The 17627-nt window shown below is 37.2% G+C and overlaps 1 protein-coding gene across 1 annotated transcript in view; it reads left to right on the top strand.

Moving 5' to 3' along the window:
* The window catches only part of LOC138316211 (uncharacterized), a 43952-nt gene extending 30829 nt beyond the window's left edge, over nucleotides 1-13123 (top strand). The window contains exons 10-12 of the mRNA XM_069257797.1: nucleotides 2434-2502; nucleotides 10131-10225; nucleotides 11120-13123. Of these exons, the coding sequence (XP_069113898.1) occupies nucleotides 2434-2502; nucleotides 10131-10225; nucleotides 11120-11465 (510 nt within the window). The 3' untranslated portion in view covers nucleotides 11466-13123. The remainder of the gene's footprint in view (nucleotides 1-2433; nucleotides 2503-10130; nucleotides 10226-11119) is intronic.
* The last annotated feature ends 4504 nt before the right edge of the window (nucleotides 13124-17627 follow it).

Below are 17627 nucleotides of genomic sequence, written 5' to 3'. Positions count from 1 at the left end.
GGACCTCTTAACTGTACAAAATATGTGACCTCTTAACTGTACAAAAGTTGTGACCTCTTAACTGTCCAAAAGGTGTGACCTCTTAACTGTACAAATAGTATGACCCCTTAACTGTACAAAATGTGTGACCTCTTAACTGTACAAAGGTATGACCTCTTACCTGTACAAAAGGTAGGACATTTTAACTGTATAAAAGGTGTGACCTCTTGACTGTACAAAAGATAGGACCTTTTAACTGTACAAAAGGTGTGACCTCTTAACTGGACAATGAGTTTGACCTCTTAAATGTACAAAAGGTTGGACCCCTTAACTGTACAAAAGGTGTGACCTCTTGACTGTTCAATAGATCTAGATAGGACCTCTTAACTGTACAAAATATGTGACCTCTTAACTGACGTGTACAAAAAGTGTGACCTCTTAACAGTACAAAAGTTGTGACCTCTTAACTGTCCAAAAGGTGTGACCTCTTGACTGTACAAAAGGTGTGACATCTTAACTGTACAAACTGTGTGATCTCTTAACTGTACAAAAAGTGTGACCCCTAAACTGTACAAATGGTATGACCCCTTAACTGTACAAAATGTGTGACCTCTTAACTGAACAAAGGTATGACCTCTTAACTGTACAAAAGGTGTGACCTCTTGACTGATCAATAGATAGGACCTCTTAACTGTACAAAATATGTGACCTCTTAACTGTACAAAAGGTGTGACCTCTTAACTGTACAAAAGTTGTGACCTCTTTACTGTCCAAAAGGTGTGACCTCTTGACTGTACAAAAGGTGTGACATCTTAACTGTACAAACTGTGTGATCTCTTAACTGTACAAAAAGTGTGACCCCTAAACTGTACAAATGGTATGACCCCTTAACTGTACAAAATGTGTGACCTCTTAACTGAACAAAGGTATGACCTCTTAACTGTACAAAAGGTGTGACCTCTTGACTGATCAATAGATAGGACCTCTTAACTGTACAAAATATGTGACCTCTTAACTGTACAAAAGGTGTGACCTCTTAACTGTACAAAAGTTGTGACCTCTTAACTGTCCAAAAGGTGTGACCTCTTGACTGTACAAAAGGTGTGACATCTTAACTGTACAAACTGTGTGATCTCTTAACTGTACAAAAAGTGTGACCCCTAAACTGTACAAAAGGTAGGACCTCTTAACTGTACAAATGGTATGACCCCTTAACTGTACAAAATGTGTGACCTCTTAACTGTTCAAAAGGTGTGACCTCTTAACTGTACAAAAGGTAGGACATTTTAACTGTCCAAAAGGTGTGACCTCTTGACTGTACAAAAGGTGTGACATCTTAACTGTACAAACTGTGTGATCTCTTAACTGTACAAAAAGTGTGACCCCTAAACTGTACAAAAGGTAGGACCTCTTAACTGTACAAATGGTATGACCCCTTAACTGTACAAAATGTGTGACCTCTTAACTGAACAAAGGTATGACCTCTTAACTGTACAAAAGGTAGGACCTCTTAACTGTACAAAAGGTAGGACATTTTAACTGTATAAAAGGTGTGACCTCTTAACTGTACACAAGATAGGACATTTTAACTGTACAAAAGGTGTGACCTCGTAACTGTACAAAATGTGTGATCTCTTAACTGTACAAAATGTATGACCTCTTAACTGTACAAAAAGTGTGACCTCTTGACTGTACAAAAGATAGGACCTCTTGATTGTACAAAATGTGTGACTCTTGACTGTACAAAATGTAGGACCTCTTAACTGTACAAAAGGTGTGATCTCTTAACTGTACAAAAAGTGTGACCCCTTAACTGTACAAAAGGTAGGACATTTTAACTGTATAAAAGATGTGACCTCTTAACTGTACAAAATGTGTGACCTCTTAACTGTACAAAATGTATGACCTCTTAACTGTACAAAAAGTGTGACCTCTTGACTGTACAAAAGATCAGACCTCTTAACTGTACAAAAGGTGTGACCTCTTTACTGTACAAAAGGTATAACCTCTTAACTGTACAAAAGATAGAACCTCTTAACTGTACAAAAAGTGTGACCTCTTAACTGTACAAAAGGTGTGACCTCTTAACTGTACACAAATGTAGGCCTCTTAACTGTACAAAAGGTGTGACCTCTTAACTGTACAAAATGTGTGACCTCTTGACTACAAAATGTGTGACCTCTTAACTGTACAAAAGATTGGACCTCTTGACTGTATAAAAGGTGTGACCTCTCGACTGTACAAAAGATAGGACCTCTTAACTGTATGAAATGTAGGACCTCTTGTTGGTACTAGTAGCAATTTCGATAATAATTTTTCTTAATTCCTAAGTTCTGGAATAGCTTTAATCTGAATTAATTTTTACACAGGAAACTAGATCTGAAGAAACTGTAACTTAACCATATTCCATAAAGTGATCTTCAAAATAACCTAAATATTGATTTTGTGTCAAAGGTGGAGAGGAGAATGAGAGAGATACAAAAATGGCTGACTCTAGATGATGAAATCGTCGACTTCTGGAATGTGAGTATATGTAGAATAATCCTTACACTCCAGGATTCTTTGAATATGTGCTTGATTTTATTATAGTCACCTTAACTGTACATTGAACTTACCTTGGAAAACTATGATCACAAAACGTTTTATCATGTTTCATTGGCATCAAAATATTGATAGTTAATATGCAGTAAAGAATAAGCACCTGGAAAACGGTCACGTGACTTGACTATGGACAGGTGTGTGTGATCGAGCTCCAGAGAAACCTATCCAAAAAGTATTATTAGGAAGGTTTGTTTAACTTCATCTTGGACTAGTTCGATGAATAAGGTAATAAGTCGACTTATAGTTTGAAAATTTTGAAGAAATATTGTGTGTAATTTGATTTAAAAGCCATGTCTGTGAACAATAACCAAGGTATGAGTAGTGGTCACCTGGACCGAGGTGCCCGTGCAGTCATCGATACAGGTAACATTCCTCAGAGTGTAGTGGAATTTCTCCGGGCCGGGAATTATACATTAGTACAATCTGAAGCAGTGAGAGACACAAATGATAACGCCGCAACTACATCAGAAGCCCCTACACAGACATTGTATTCGGAAGCAGTGGAGGGGGGGTCGGGAGCCAACAGCTATCCGGAGGGGTACGGTAAGGCGAAACCGGTATTTCTCAGTGAAAGGGATGTGTACGGCTCTATTAAACCCTCTAACATTGATTGGATTGCACATCATGAAATATTTATTGCTCTCAGTAATGTAATTCCTGGGGAAAATATCAGAGGCATTCAACGTACGGGTAAATACTGGCGTTTGTATGTGGACAATATCTCTGATAGAATTTCTCTCTTGACTAACGGTATCACAATGCGCGGGAAAAGTCTTTTTCTGTTGCCGGAAAACCCAAATATCCCTAAATTTGACGCCGAAAAACCACAAAAATTAAAGTCTCTAACGTGCCGTTATCTGCAGATGATGGACTGATTAAAAAATCGTTGTCAGAACAGGGATGCGTGGTCCTTAGCATGCATAGGGAAAAACTAAGGATAAATAATCGCTTGACGAATTGCGATACTGGTGTCCGTGTATTAATCGTAGAAAAACTTTTATCTAATTTACCAAAAACTTTGAAAATGGGAAAATACTATGCTAATATATGGTACTACGGTCAACCTAAACAGGACAAGAGGCCCAGAGGGCCTGTATCGCTCACCTGGTTTGTAATGCCAAGTCATGTTCTGAATACAGGTTCATTGTTTCTTTTCTGAAGGAATTTGAATATTTACCTCCGATTTCCCATATTGGGCCACACCTCTCCTGCCCCTGGGGGGTAAGAGCCAAAATTTATACAAGTTCTGTTTCCCTTCCAAAAAGGATGTTTGTGGCCAAATTTGGTTACAATCCATGCAAAACTCTAGGACAAGTAGCGATTTATAGGATTTACCTCTATTTCCCCTATTGGGCCCCGCCCCTCCTGCCCCCGGGGGGGTCAGAGCCAAAATTTATACAAGTTCTGTTCCCCCTCCCCCAAGGATGTTTGTGGCCAAATTTGGTTACAATCCATGCAGAACTCTATGACTAGTAGCGATTTAAAGGATTTACCTCTATTTCCCCTATTGGGCCCCGCCCCTCCTGCCCCCGGGGGGTCAGAGCCAAAATTTATACAAGTTCTGTTCCCCCTTCCCCAAGGATGTTTGTGGCCAAATTTGGTTACAATCCATGCAGAACTCTATGACTAGTAGCGATTTAAAGGATTTACCTCTATTTCCCCTATTGGGCCCCGCCCCTCCTGCCCCCGGGGGGGTCAGAGCCAAAATTTATACAAGTTCTGTTCCCCCTCCCCCAAGGATGTTTGTGGCCAAATTTGGTTACAATCCATGCAGAACTCTATGACTAGTAGCCATTTAAAGGAATTGTTGACGGACAGACGGACGACGGACGGACGGACGGACGGACGGACGGACGGACGACGGACGGACGGACGGACGACGGACGCCGCGCCATGACATAAGCTCACCGGCCCTTTGGGCCAGGTGAGCTAAAAATGTAGGCCCAGGGGTGCTGAGATCCAGTACACATTGCGTAAAATGTAAAGGACAGGGACACTTGGCATCTGAATGTCAGAAGGGCTGGATCTGTAACTTTTGTGGACAGGAGGGTCATAGACAATTTGAATGTCCAGGCACTGTCGTAAGTACCACTGATAACGCATTACCAGATGGAACTGACGACTGTGAGGAGAGTGAGCGATCGGAACGGAACGGAAGTGACGTCAGAGAGAAGAGTGGACAGAAGGAGACGACAGAGAGTCGGGGACAAAGAAGTATTCCAGCCGACGACCAGAGGAGCTTGAGTCAGGGGTCTATGGAGAGGTTTCTGACGAAAACCCCAGGGCGCGACAGGGATCGAAGTAATTCGAAAACCAGGACTCCGCCATCCACAGGAAAAGAAAAAAACCCTAAAAAACACAAAAAAATGACTTCGTTTATTAATAGATGAATAATTTGCATGTTATCTCCCTTAATGCACAGGGCTTAAGGGACAAAGGGAAAAGGCATAGATTATATGAATGGTTGAAGCATCAGAAATTTCAAATCGCGTTCCTTCAGGAAACGCATTTTGCCAATGATATTAAAAATAAAGTGGAAATTGAAGTTACAAATTTCGCTAACAATTTCAATAGCTTTGGTAAGTCCAATTGTAGAGGTGTGTCTATTTTTATAAGCAAAAAGACCGAGATCAGGGTTGTATCAGTTAGACAAATATATTTTTCAAAAATGTAAAGAAAATGGTTGATGAGTTCGCTCAAGGCTCTATTATTGCAGGGGGCGATTGTAATGAAGTTATTGATCACGCCGATAGAATTTTTAGAAATAATAACAAAACTGTATTGAGAAAAACCTACGGTTTTAGTCAGTTCTTAAAATGTAATAAGCTTATTGATATTTGGAGGATTAAGAATAAATTTAAAAGACAATTCACATGGCGGCGGAAGAGTACAGGTGAGGCTAGCCGTATAGATATGTTTCTGATTTCAGAGAACCTGGGCAACATCGTCTCCTGTGACATTCGTCCTGCTCAAATTAAGTATACTGACCATTTAGCGGTATCTCTTAAAATACAACATAATGCAAACGCCCAGGGCATGGGGATATGGAAATTAAATAACAGTTTATTACAGGAAGCTGGTTATAAAACAATGATAAGAAAAGTGATAAAAGGTTTAAAAGAAGAGCAGACCGTGCTAAAAATGGGGGAGGCTCAGTTTTGGGATTACTGTAAAGTAAATATCAAACATAAGACAATAGATTACTGTAGGAATAGAAGTAAAAGTGATTCAGTAAAGATACGGCACATGGAGAAACAGTTAGCTGATCTAGAAATACAAAACGATCAGAGTCCAAATGAAATGCTGAAAGAAAGAATATCGGAATTAGGGAGAAACTTAGAATCTCTTTATGAGGAAAAAGCCAGAGGAGCACAGGTAAGATCAAGGGTAGCATGGGTGGAAAATGGGGAGAAAAATACGAAATATTTTTTAGGGATGGAAAGACAAAGGCAAACGAAAAATAAAATAACAAGTATCAGGCAGGGTGATGATATTGTAAGTGACCCCGAGAAAATATTAAAAGAAATTGAATTGTTTTATTCAAATCTCTATAGCAGATGGTCTTACTGGTGAATTTTATAAAACTTTTTGGAATGACATTGCAAATATCGTTTTGGGGTCTCTAAATGACGGATTCAGGAAAGGTGAGTTAAGTAATACGCAGAAACTTGGAGTTGTAACTCTCATTTATAAGAAGAATGACCCAAAATTGCTACAAAATTGGAGACCAATTACTTTGTTAAATCTAGATTATAAAATAGCGGCTTATGTATTGGCAACAAGACTTAAACCACTGATGCAACGCCTGGTAAGTACAGATCAAAACGGATATATTAAAAACAGATTTATTGGTTATAACATAAGACAAATTCAGGACATTATAGACTATTCCGAGAAATTTAATATTGATTGGTGTTTGCTCTTTTTAGATTTCACTAAAGCGTTTGATACGATAGAGTGGGATTTTATGTTTGGATGTTTAGATAAGTTTGGTTTGGGCCAATCTTTTATTAAATGGGTTAAGGTATTATATACCAATATCAAAGGCTGTGTTAAAAAAATAATAACTGGTTAACCGGAAGTTACGTGGTGTCACGTGGTATCCGGCAAGGTTGCCCCCTCTCATGTTTGACCTTCGTCCTAGCAACGAAAGTACTGGCTCAGAAAATGAAAACTGATGCAAACATTAGTGGCATCAAAATACGAAGTAGGAAAATACTAATCTCTCAACTGGCCGACGTCACTACGTTATTTCTGAAGTATAGAGATATCAATAGAGCATTAGATATTGTTGAACAGTTTGGGAAAATATTGGTTTAAAATTAAACAAATCTAAAACGGAGGGGTTATACTTGGGTTGTAACAAAAATAAAAATAATACCTTTATGGGTATAAACTGGGTTAAGCAAATCAAGTCTTTAGGTATACACTTTGGTACAAACTTAAAGGTATGTTCAAATCTTAATTGGGCAGACAAAATAACAAGTATTGATGCCCTAATTAAAAATTGGAAAAAAAAAAGAAAACTGTCAATGTTAGGAAAATCTGTTGTGGTGCAGTCTTTATTGATACCACAAATTACGTACTTAGCATGTGTCCAATATATAAGTAACGATCAAATTAAGGAAATTGAAAGGAAGATTTATCGATTTATTTGGAACGATGGACCAGAGCGGGTTAAACGCAGTGTAATGATTGGTGATAAATCGGAAGGTGGTCTATTTATTCGGGATGTTGAATCCCATATTGATGTTTTAAATGTATCCTGGATAAAAAGGTTATTATCTACTGAAGATTCGTCTTGGAAAGTGATTCCAAATTATTATTTAGACAAACTAGGTGGAACCAGAATATTGTTTCAAATGTTTCCGGGACACATACGCAATCTTCCAAAAAACGATGTTCCAAAATTTTACATCAATATATTGCAATCGTGGTTGAAACTCAGGGAAAGTAATAAACCATTTGTTGATTATAATTATCGAGATATTTGTAAGGAGGTCATTTGGGGAAACAAATACATCAAAATTAATGGAAGTTCCCTTATCTACGATACATGGATTGAATCTAACCTAATCTTCATTAATGATATAATTGGTAATGACGGAATAGATGAATTGAAAATTTATCGACAATTAAAAGAAACAAGAAATTGGATAAGTGAGGTAATTCAGGTAAAGAAAGCTATTCCGAAAGAATGGAAAGATAAGCTGAAGGGAGATAACGCACGTACGACTGTACAAACATGTTCTGATCTTCTGGTGTTTGATAAAGGTGTTGGTGTTAAATTGCAAAATGTGAATAATAAATTTCTTTATTCTACTTTTATTAGAAAAAAGAAATATCTTTCGTATTGTAGAGGTATGTGGGAAGGTATTTTTCAGCTAGAAAATACTGGTTCGATTTATCATGGTTTATTTGAATTTATCAATAACAACATCATAGAGAATGATGAAAAAATATACAAATGGAAATTATTTAATAATATCCTTCCAAATGGAATATTGCTTAAAAGATGGAATATTATTGAGGATGATACATGTTTGATATGTAAAATTAAGGATGATTATAAACACTATTTTATTGAATGTCGATGTGTAGATGCTTTGTGGAATTCAATTCATATATTTTTAGAAAAATATCACTACAATGTACAATTAAGGAAAATGATGTTCATTGTTATAGGCTATAAGATTGCTGATCAGAATTACAGCGAATTTAATGTTCTTTTGTCCTTAATTGGCTATACAATATACAAACATTATCATATTTCTAACAGAAGAGTTGACAATTGTTCTATTGTTTCCCTATTCAAACTATATCTCGATAGAAAGTTACTGTTACAACGATACAGAGATATGAAATTATTAAAGAATATGTCAATGTACTTAAATGATGAACAAAATAATTAAAAAGATGATTAAAAGAATAAATGAATAAAACATTGATGGTGGAGTGATATGGCGGCTGAGACGGGATGACTGATACATATACGGATGTTAGTTGGAATGAGAGGAGAGAGATAAGTAGAGAGCATGCTGGGATGTATGTATAAGAATTGTATTGAAAATGAATGTGTAAAATCCAAGTATATGAATGAGATTAGATACAGGTGTAATGAGCCAATATCTGAGCACAAAAAACAAAACAAAAAAGAATAAGCACAGTCAAGAATATGATATTCTTACAGATTTAGGAAAATGCTTAACTTGAAATTACACAAAGAAATACAATTACAAAAATATCATGAAAAGCTTAAAAGCCCACTCTACCTTTCCAAAAGGAAAACCAAAAGGTTTCTTAAAAAATAAGATTATAAACAAGAGGCCCAAGGGCCTTAATGGTCATCTGACTTCCTTGGCAACAATTATATAGCAAATAAATTAGGTATGGTGTGATGGTAACCATCTTTGATTTGGGATCAACCAGAGATGTAAGAACACTTTGTCAAGACCATAACAGGATCATTTCAGGCAAGTTTCAGCCAAATTGCACTGGTAGAACTAATTGCACTGGTAGAACTTGAGAAGAGGTTCAAAATGTGTTTTTAAGATGGCGGCTGTGGCGGCCATCTTGGATTTCGGAATGACCCATAAAATAACAACACATTGACGAGACCATGTCAGGATCATTTCATGCAAGTTTCAGCTAAATTGCATTGGAAGAACTTCAGAAGAAGTTCAAAATTTGTTTCCTGTGATGGCCATCTTGGATATCGGATTGACCTGAAAAATAACAACACTTGGTCAGGACCATGTCAGGATAATTTCATGCAAGTTTCAGTTAAATTGCACTGGTAGAACTTGAGAAGAAGTTTAAAATGTGTTATCAACGTGGCGGCTGTGGCGGCCATCTTGGCTTTCGGATTGACCCGAAAAATAACAACACTTGGTCAGGACCATTTGAGGAATATTTCTGGCAAGTTTCAGCTAAATTGTACTGGTAGAACTGGAGAAGAAGTTCAAAATGTGTTTTCAAGATGGTGGTTGTGGTGGCCATCTTGGATTTTGGATTGACCCTAAAAATAATAACACTTGGTCAAGACCTGGTCAGGAATATTTCAGGCAAGTTTCAGCTAAATTGCACTGGTAGAACAGTAGAAAAAGTTCAAAATGTGAAAAGTTTATGCACTGGGGAAGGCGCATGACAACGGACAAAGCATGATGACTATAGGTCATCCTGACCTAAAAATTACCCAATGGCCTAAGATGAAGTTACTACACAAAATAAATGAAAAATTCCCTGTTACTAGTGAAGATTAATTTCGTTGTTTTGTTGTCTGATGTGCAGCGTTAATGAGGACAGCAGGTAAAATAAGACGACCCAGGTCATGAAAATTAATGTTTAATTTTTTCTCACCGAGTTGTTTATAAGGTGATAAGTGTAGTATAACAGTAAGCTAATCACATTTGTAATTCTACAAAATCATCTACACATGTATCTTATTTAAAATTCCCGTTTTAAAAAGAAAAAGTTGTTTCAGAAAGGTAGTGGGCCTTTAATTATGTACTAAGCATTAAAAAATACCACTTGAAATTTTTCTTAAACAGATCCTTGGTAACAAGTTCCTGCGATGGACACTGCAGAAGTTTGACGAAGGTTCCATCACAATGGATGAAGTAGCTGACAAGTTTCCTGTCATTTGGTAATATTGATATTTTGTTCTGGATGTTTTATGAATTAAAAGTTCATGTAGTATGAATCCCTTTACTGTTAAACAAGTTTGTGGTATTTATGTACTAAATATTAAGCACCTGGTTTTCATATAAGAATTTAAACGGTCACCTGATATTTGATACAAATTAGTTATGTCATTTACAAGCCAACTGATGTCTTTTGCTCACGAAATAGGAACATACATCTCATAGGTCTACATACAAAGTTTCATTAAGCTTGGTGCATATCACTGCGGACGCAACGCTTCTCTACCAAAAGTACTGGTATAGTAACTGTTTACCTAACGAAAATTATATTGTCGACTGATCTACTTCACTGATGAAGTGACTCAGTCTAGTGAAATATTCCTTTCAGTTTAATTGGTCTGCTTAATTCGAATCGTGCTGATTTTTTTTTTGAATTCGTCTGAGGTCTTTCCAATGTTAGTGTACATATAAAGTTTCATTGAGCTCTGTGAATATTTACTCAAGTTATCGCGACGGACGATGCACAGAGACGGACAAAAGACTATCGCAATAGGTCACCATGACCCTTAAAAAATCAATTTAGAAAGTCTGTGACATCCGATTTATGTTGTAGTAATATAACATTTGTAGGTCATTTCAGTAAACTTTCCAGATTTCCAGTGATACTTTATGAAACTATTTACATATTCAGGTGACCTTTTCATGTAGGTACTTTAAACACTGTACGGCTGCAACAGCAGATCATGGATTATCTGGCTGAAACACCTATCTTTGATATTAGTCTATGATATTATCTATGATACCATGTCTTTATAAATTGAGCTTGAAATTGCATATATCATATCGTTTATTGAAAAAGTGTTGGATGAAATAATGGTCTTTTTAATAATTTCTAGGAAATCTTTTCTGCAAAGCACACAAGAAAGTGATGACTATGTTTTGCTGAAAAAGAAAGAAACAGGGGAAGATAACTCTAGTCACAAGGAACATGATGGAAGATTGAGGACAGATGAAAATCCAGAGACTAATGTTGATTCTGATGTTACTGAACGGTGTGAGAAAAATAGGGAGTCTGTGAATGACAGTGACCAAACTTCAGCTGTACTAAGGGCAGACAACTCTAGTAATCCAATAGGTCCCACAGATGGCACGTGCAAGACTTTGAAACAAAATTCAGAGAATGACATTGAAAGTAAAATGGCTGCAACCCAACTAGACACCTGTGAAGACACTCCTCATTGATGTTGGTGGTGTGTAGGGTTGTAGTTAAATATTTGACGGGTCTAAGAACATTGCCACTAAAATATACAGTATGAATGGAATGGCTTACAGCCAATGAGTTTGCTCAACTATCTCATAGTGAAGTCATTTATAAATACATTATTGTTAGAATGTATGGAAGAAAATTTCAAAGGCAGATTTATGAAACTGTGATTTTATATATATATATATATATATATATACTGGTATGAAATGTTAACACTATGATGAATTATCAAACTCTTTATTTATATATATACATGTTATTTTACATGTAGTGAGGATTGTCAAAGTGTATGAGAAGTTATTCTATCATACATTACAGTACCCAGAGGATATTTCTATTCGTGTTCGCATATTAGAGTTATCTGCCCTTGCGGGTAGGTATTGATTGTGACGTCATGTGTTTGCGAGCATAACATCATACTTTTCTGTGAAAACGATGTGAATTGCGCTCACAAAATAATGAAGTAAAAATCGATACCTACCCGCAAGGGAGCTAACTCTATAATATGCAAAGAGGGAATAGCCAAACCTTGTTTAATTGACTTCATTGGGCTATATGGCAGTATATCTAAAGATATTCAACTACTTTTGAGTGAGGTGTAATTGATTTGTATTTTAGAATTTCTATTGTTAAGAACAAACTGTATAATTATGTGACATGCTCCTGATGTTCTACATTTTCTGTGATTCCATGACTACATACTCAAATTATTTATTACTTCACACATATTTTACAAAATACTGATTATAGATTGAAGATCAAAATTCAATTGCAATACATATTCATGTCAAACTTTAATGTGCAAGAACATTGTATTCAAATTTACTAGATTTATGTTTTTGTGTGGATCTTGCTGTGGAATCTGATGCAGAAACCCATATATATAAAGTACATATATAATTATGTATAGGTACACATATATCAGTAACGAGATTTAAAAACGTCGCTTAATATAGAAAAATGTTAATAAAAATGTTAAGCTATTACTAATAGGAGTGATTCCAATAGTAGATGCAGAAAAATGATTGTATTGAACATATATATATTGTTACATTGTAATATGATGTATATATATTGTTACATTGTAATATGATGTGGTAAATGTACAGGGCCTTTTTACTTTTACCCATTTAGACTTTATTTTTCTAGCCTGTTCAATCTTCTATTCAACTGATGGCATGGCTACTGGTATATAAATATACCGTATTCGACCCAATAAGTGCCCCTCCTCCTTTTTGAGGCCTCAATTTCAATTGTCTGGGCATAAATAAAAACCAAAACTACACAAAAATTATAGGTTTGCAGTCATTTTGTCTTTTTAAGCACCTTTTCATTTTTGTTCAAGTTTTTAAACGCCCTGGGTGCTTATTGGTTCGAATAGGGTAATAACACTAGTAAAAATATGTTATTTATTTTTGATGATTTTGATTTTTCCAAATAAATTTTCCTTTTCATATATGTATGTTTATTTTAACATTTTTATTTTTGTTTGATATAAACAACAATAAAGTTTTTCTTAAGTATATTTTTTATACTTTTTATCCAAACACAATCTGGCACTTGTTTTGTTGTAATCTGTATTAGATATTTAATGGTGTTGATGTATATTAAAGCAATTACGCGACACTGAAAACTGTTTTATCTGTCTTTTTTTGGTAGTTATGTGGGTACTGCATCCAAGCTTATCACATTGGTTGACTGTCCGTCCTGGTTTTGTTTCAGGACATGTTGTATTCAGAACACAATACTTCAATGTACTATTTGTGTTATAGTTTTACACAAGTGCTGTTAATGCAGTTGTGAAATAGGGGGTTTATAAAATCCAAAAGTTGCTCAAGGTTGAACTATATCAAAGTCATGTTAGGTAGTAAATAGGTCATTAAAGGACTTGCCAGGATTTGAAAGTTCCCGGACGTGAAACCGAATAACATACACTCTCATTTAACATAGGACGATCAGAGTGACAATTTTGTGCCCTTACATAGTTGACAAAATCAGACAAATTGTCAAAGTTAACCATCCTCTGAATGGTATGGTAGGACAAAATCAGACAAATTGTCAAAGTAAGCCTTCCTCTGAAGGTAAGGAAGGACAAAATCAGACAAATTGTCAAAGTAAGCCTTCCTCTGAAGGTAAGGAAGGACAAAATCAGACAAATTGTCAAAGTAAGCCTTCCTCTGAAGGTAAGGAAGGACAAAATCAGACAAATTGTCAAAGTTAACCATCCCCTGAAGGTAAGGAAGGACAAAATCAGACAAATTGTCAAAGTTAACCATCCCTTTAATGGTATGGTAGGACAAAATCAGACAAATTGCCAAAGTAAGCCTTCCTCTGAAGGTAAGGTAGGACAAAATCAGACAAATTGTCAAAGTTAACCATCCCTTTAATGGTATGGTAGGACAAAATCAGACAAATTGTCAAAGTTAACCATCCCTTTAATGGTATGGTAGGACAAAATCAGACAAATTTTCAAAGTAAGCCTTCCCCTGAAGGTAAGGCAGGACAAAATCAGACAAATTGTCAAAGTAAGTCTTCCCCTGAAGGTAAGGAAGGACAAAATCAGACAAATTGTCAAAGTAAGCCTTCCTCTGAAGGTAAGGAAGGACAAAATCAGACAAATTGTCAAAGTTAACCATCCCTTTAATGGTATGGTAGGACAAAATCAGACAAATTGTCAAAGTTAACCATCCCTTTAATGGTATGGTAGGACAAAATCAGACAAATTGTCAAAGTAAGCCTTCCCCTGAAGGTAAGGAAGGACAAAATCAGACAAATTGTCAAAGTAAGCCTTCCCCCTGAAGGGTATGGTAGGACAAAATCAGACAAATTGTCAAAGTAAGCCTTCCTCTGAAGGTAAGGAAGGACAAAATCAGACAAATTGTCAAAGTAAGCCTTCCCCTGAAGGTAAGGCAGGACAAAATCAGACAAATTGTCAAAGTAAGCCTTCCTCTGAAGGTAAGGAAGGACAAAATCAGACAAATTGACAAAATAAGCCTTCCTCTGAAGGTAAGGCAGGACAAAATTAGACAAATTGTCAAAGTAAGCCTTCCTCTGAAGGTAAGACAGGACAAAATCAGACAAATTGTCAAAGTAAGCCTTCCCCTGAAGGTAAGACAGGACAAAATCAGACAAATTGTCAAAGTAAGCCTTCCTCTGAAGGTAAGACAGGACAAAATCAGACAAATTGTCAAAGTAAGCCTTCCCCTGAAGGTAAGGCAGGACAAATCAGACAAATTGTCAAAGTAAGTCTTCCCCTGAAGGTAAGGAAGGACAAAATCAGACAAATTGTCAAAGTAACCATCCCCTTAATGGTATGGTAGGACAAAATCAGACAAATTTTCAAAGTAAGCCTTCCCCTGAAGGTAAGATAGGACAAAATCAGATAAATTGTCAAAGTAAGCCTTCCCCTGAAGGTAAGGAAGGACAATATCAGACAAATTGTCAAAGTAAGCCTCCCCCTGAAGGTAAGGAAGGACAAAATCAGACAAATTGTCAAAGTAAGCCTTCCCCCTGAAGGTAAGGAAGGACAAAATCAGACAAATTGTCAAAGTTAACCATCCCCTGAATGGTATGGTAGGACGAAATCAGACAAATTGTCAAAGTAAGCCTTCCTCTGAAGGTAAGGCAGGACAAAATCAGACAAATTTTCAAAGTAAGCCTTCCCCTGAAGGTAAGGCAGGACAAAATCAGACAAATTGTCAAATTAAGCCTTCCTCTGAAGGTAAGGCAGGACAAAATCAGACAAATTGTCAAAGTTAACCATCCCCTGAATGGTATGGTAGGACAAAATCAGACAAATTGTCAAAGTAAGCCTTCCCCCTGAAGGGTATGGTAGGACAAAATCAGACAAATTGTCAAAGTAAGCCTTCCCCTGAAGGTAAGGAAGGACAAAATCAGACAAATTGTCAAAGTAAGCCTTCCCCTGAAGGTAAGGAAGGACAAAATCAGACAAATTGTCAAAGTAAGCCTTCCTCTGAAGGTAAGGAAGGACAAAATCAGACAAATTGTCAAAGTAAGCCTTCCTCTGAAGGTAAGGAAGGACAAAATCAGACAAATTGTCAAAGTAAGCCTTCCTCTGAAGGTAAGGAAGGACAAAATCAGACAAATTGTCAAAGTAAGCCTTCCTCTGAAGGTAAGGAAGGACAAAATCAGACAAATTGTCAAAGTAAGCCTTCCTCTGAAGGTAAGGCAGGACAAAATCAGACAAATTGTCAAAGTAAGCCTTCCTCTGAAGGTAAGACAGGACAAAATCAGACAAATTGTCAAAGTAAGCCTTCCCCTGAAGGTAAGACAGGACAAAATCAGACAAATTGTCAAAGTAAGCCTTCCTCTGAAGGTAAGACAGGACAAAATCAGACAAATTGTCAAAGTAAGCCTTCTTCCGAGTGTATAAACATAGGAAACAAGTTTGATGTATGATAACTTTCATATTTTCATCGTTGATGTGGAACTAAAAATAGTAAATACAGCTACTCATGGAAATAATTTCAAAAGTTTAAACAATAAAAGTAGACATTTATCTAAGTAAAGGAATATAACTAACAGATATTCATTTTCTACAGATTTGGTTTGGTTTTATTAGTCCTAGCTATATGACAGGCAGGTCATTTAAGGCTGTGCCAGGTTTGGTGGAGGAAAGCCAGGTATTCATCTCTACTGGTTGTCATGGTAAGATGCTTAGCTAATTTCTATTAAGTCACCTGAGAGACCTATTCTAATCGCCTTTTGTCCGTCGCCGTGCGCCATATGGCGAAAAACAATTAACATTTTTCACTTCTCCAAAACTGCTGAACCAAATTTGTTGAAATTGTGCAGAAACCTTCCATGGCCAAAGGTCAACCAAAATTGTGGATTATATGGTCCGAGCCCCCCAGGGGCCTGAGGGGTGGGGCCAAAAGGGGTTAATCTTCTAGAATTGTAGAATCAAATACTCTTCATAGATGGAAAGGTATAAAGGTCCTTCACAAAAAGGGTTAATTATATGACCCTGGTGTCTCACGTTTCTCCCTGGGAAGAGGGTCAAATTTACTATAGAAACAAGAGGCCCAGAGGGCCTGTATCGCTCACCTGGTTTGTAATGCCAAGTAATGTTCTGAATACAGGTTCATTGTTTCTTTTCTGAAGGAATTTTAATATTAACCTCTAAATCCCCTATTGGGCCCCACCCCTCCTTCCCCAGGGGGTCAGAGCCAAAATTTATACAAGTTCTGTTCCCCTTCCCCCAAGGATGTTAATGGCCAAATTTGGTCACAATCCAAGCAAAACTCTAGGACAAGTAGCGATTTATAGGATTTACCTTTATTTCCCCTATTGGGCCCCACCCGTTCTGCCCCCGGGGGGCCAGAGCCAAAATTTATACAAGTTCTGTTTCCCTTCCAAAAAGGATTATTTATGGCCAAATTTGGTTACATTCCATGCAGAACTCTATGACTAGTAGCGATTTAAAGGATTTACCTTTATTTCCCCTATTGGGCGCCCCCCCCCCTATCTCCTGCCCCCGGAGGGTCAGAGCCAAAATTTATACAAGTTCTGTTCTCCTACCCCCAAGGATGTTTATGGCCAAATTTGGTTACAATCCATGCAGAACTCTAGGACAAGTACCGATTTTTAGGATTTACTTATAATTCCCCTATTGGGCCCCGCCCTTCTGCCCCCCCGGGACCAGAGCCAAAATTTATACAAACTCAGTTCATATTCTCCCAAGGATATTTCTGGCCAAATTTGGTTACATTCCATGCAGAACTCTGACTAGTAGCGATTTAAAGGATTTACCTCTATTTCCCCTATTGGGCCCCGCCCCTCTTGCCCTTGGGGGATCAGAGCCAAAATTTATACAAGTTCTGTTCCCTTTCCCCCAAGGATGTTTGTGGCTAATTTTGGTTACAATCCATGCAGAACTCTAGGACAAGTAGGGTTTTAAAGGATTTACCTCTATTTCCCCTATTGGACCCTGCCCCTCCTACCCCCGGGGGGTCAGAGCCAAAATTTATACAAGTTCTGTTCCCCCTCCCCCAAGGATGTTTGTGGCCAAATTTGGTTACAATCCATGCAGAACTCTAGGACAAGTAGCGATTTATAGGATTTCCTTTATTTCCCCTATTGGGCCCCACCCCTCCTGCCCCCGGGGGGTCAGAGCC

Source organism: Argopecten irradians, chromosome 2 (assembly GCF_041381155.1).
Source record: "Argopecten irradians isolate NY chromosome 2, Ai_NY, whole genome shotgun sequence".
Taxonomy (NCBI): Eukaryota; Metazoa; Mollusca; class Bivalvia; order Pectinida; family Pectinidae; genus Argopecten; species Argopecten irradians.
This window is presented reverse-complemented; position numbering and strand designations above follow the sequence as displayed.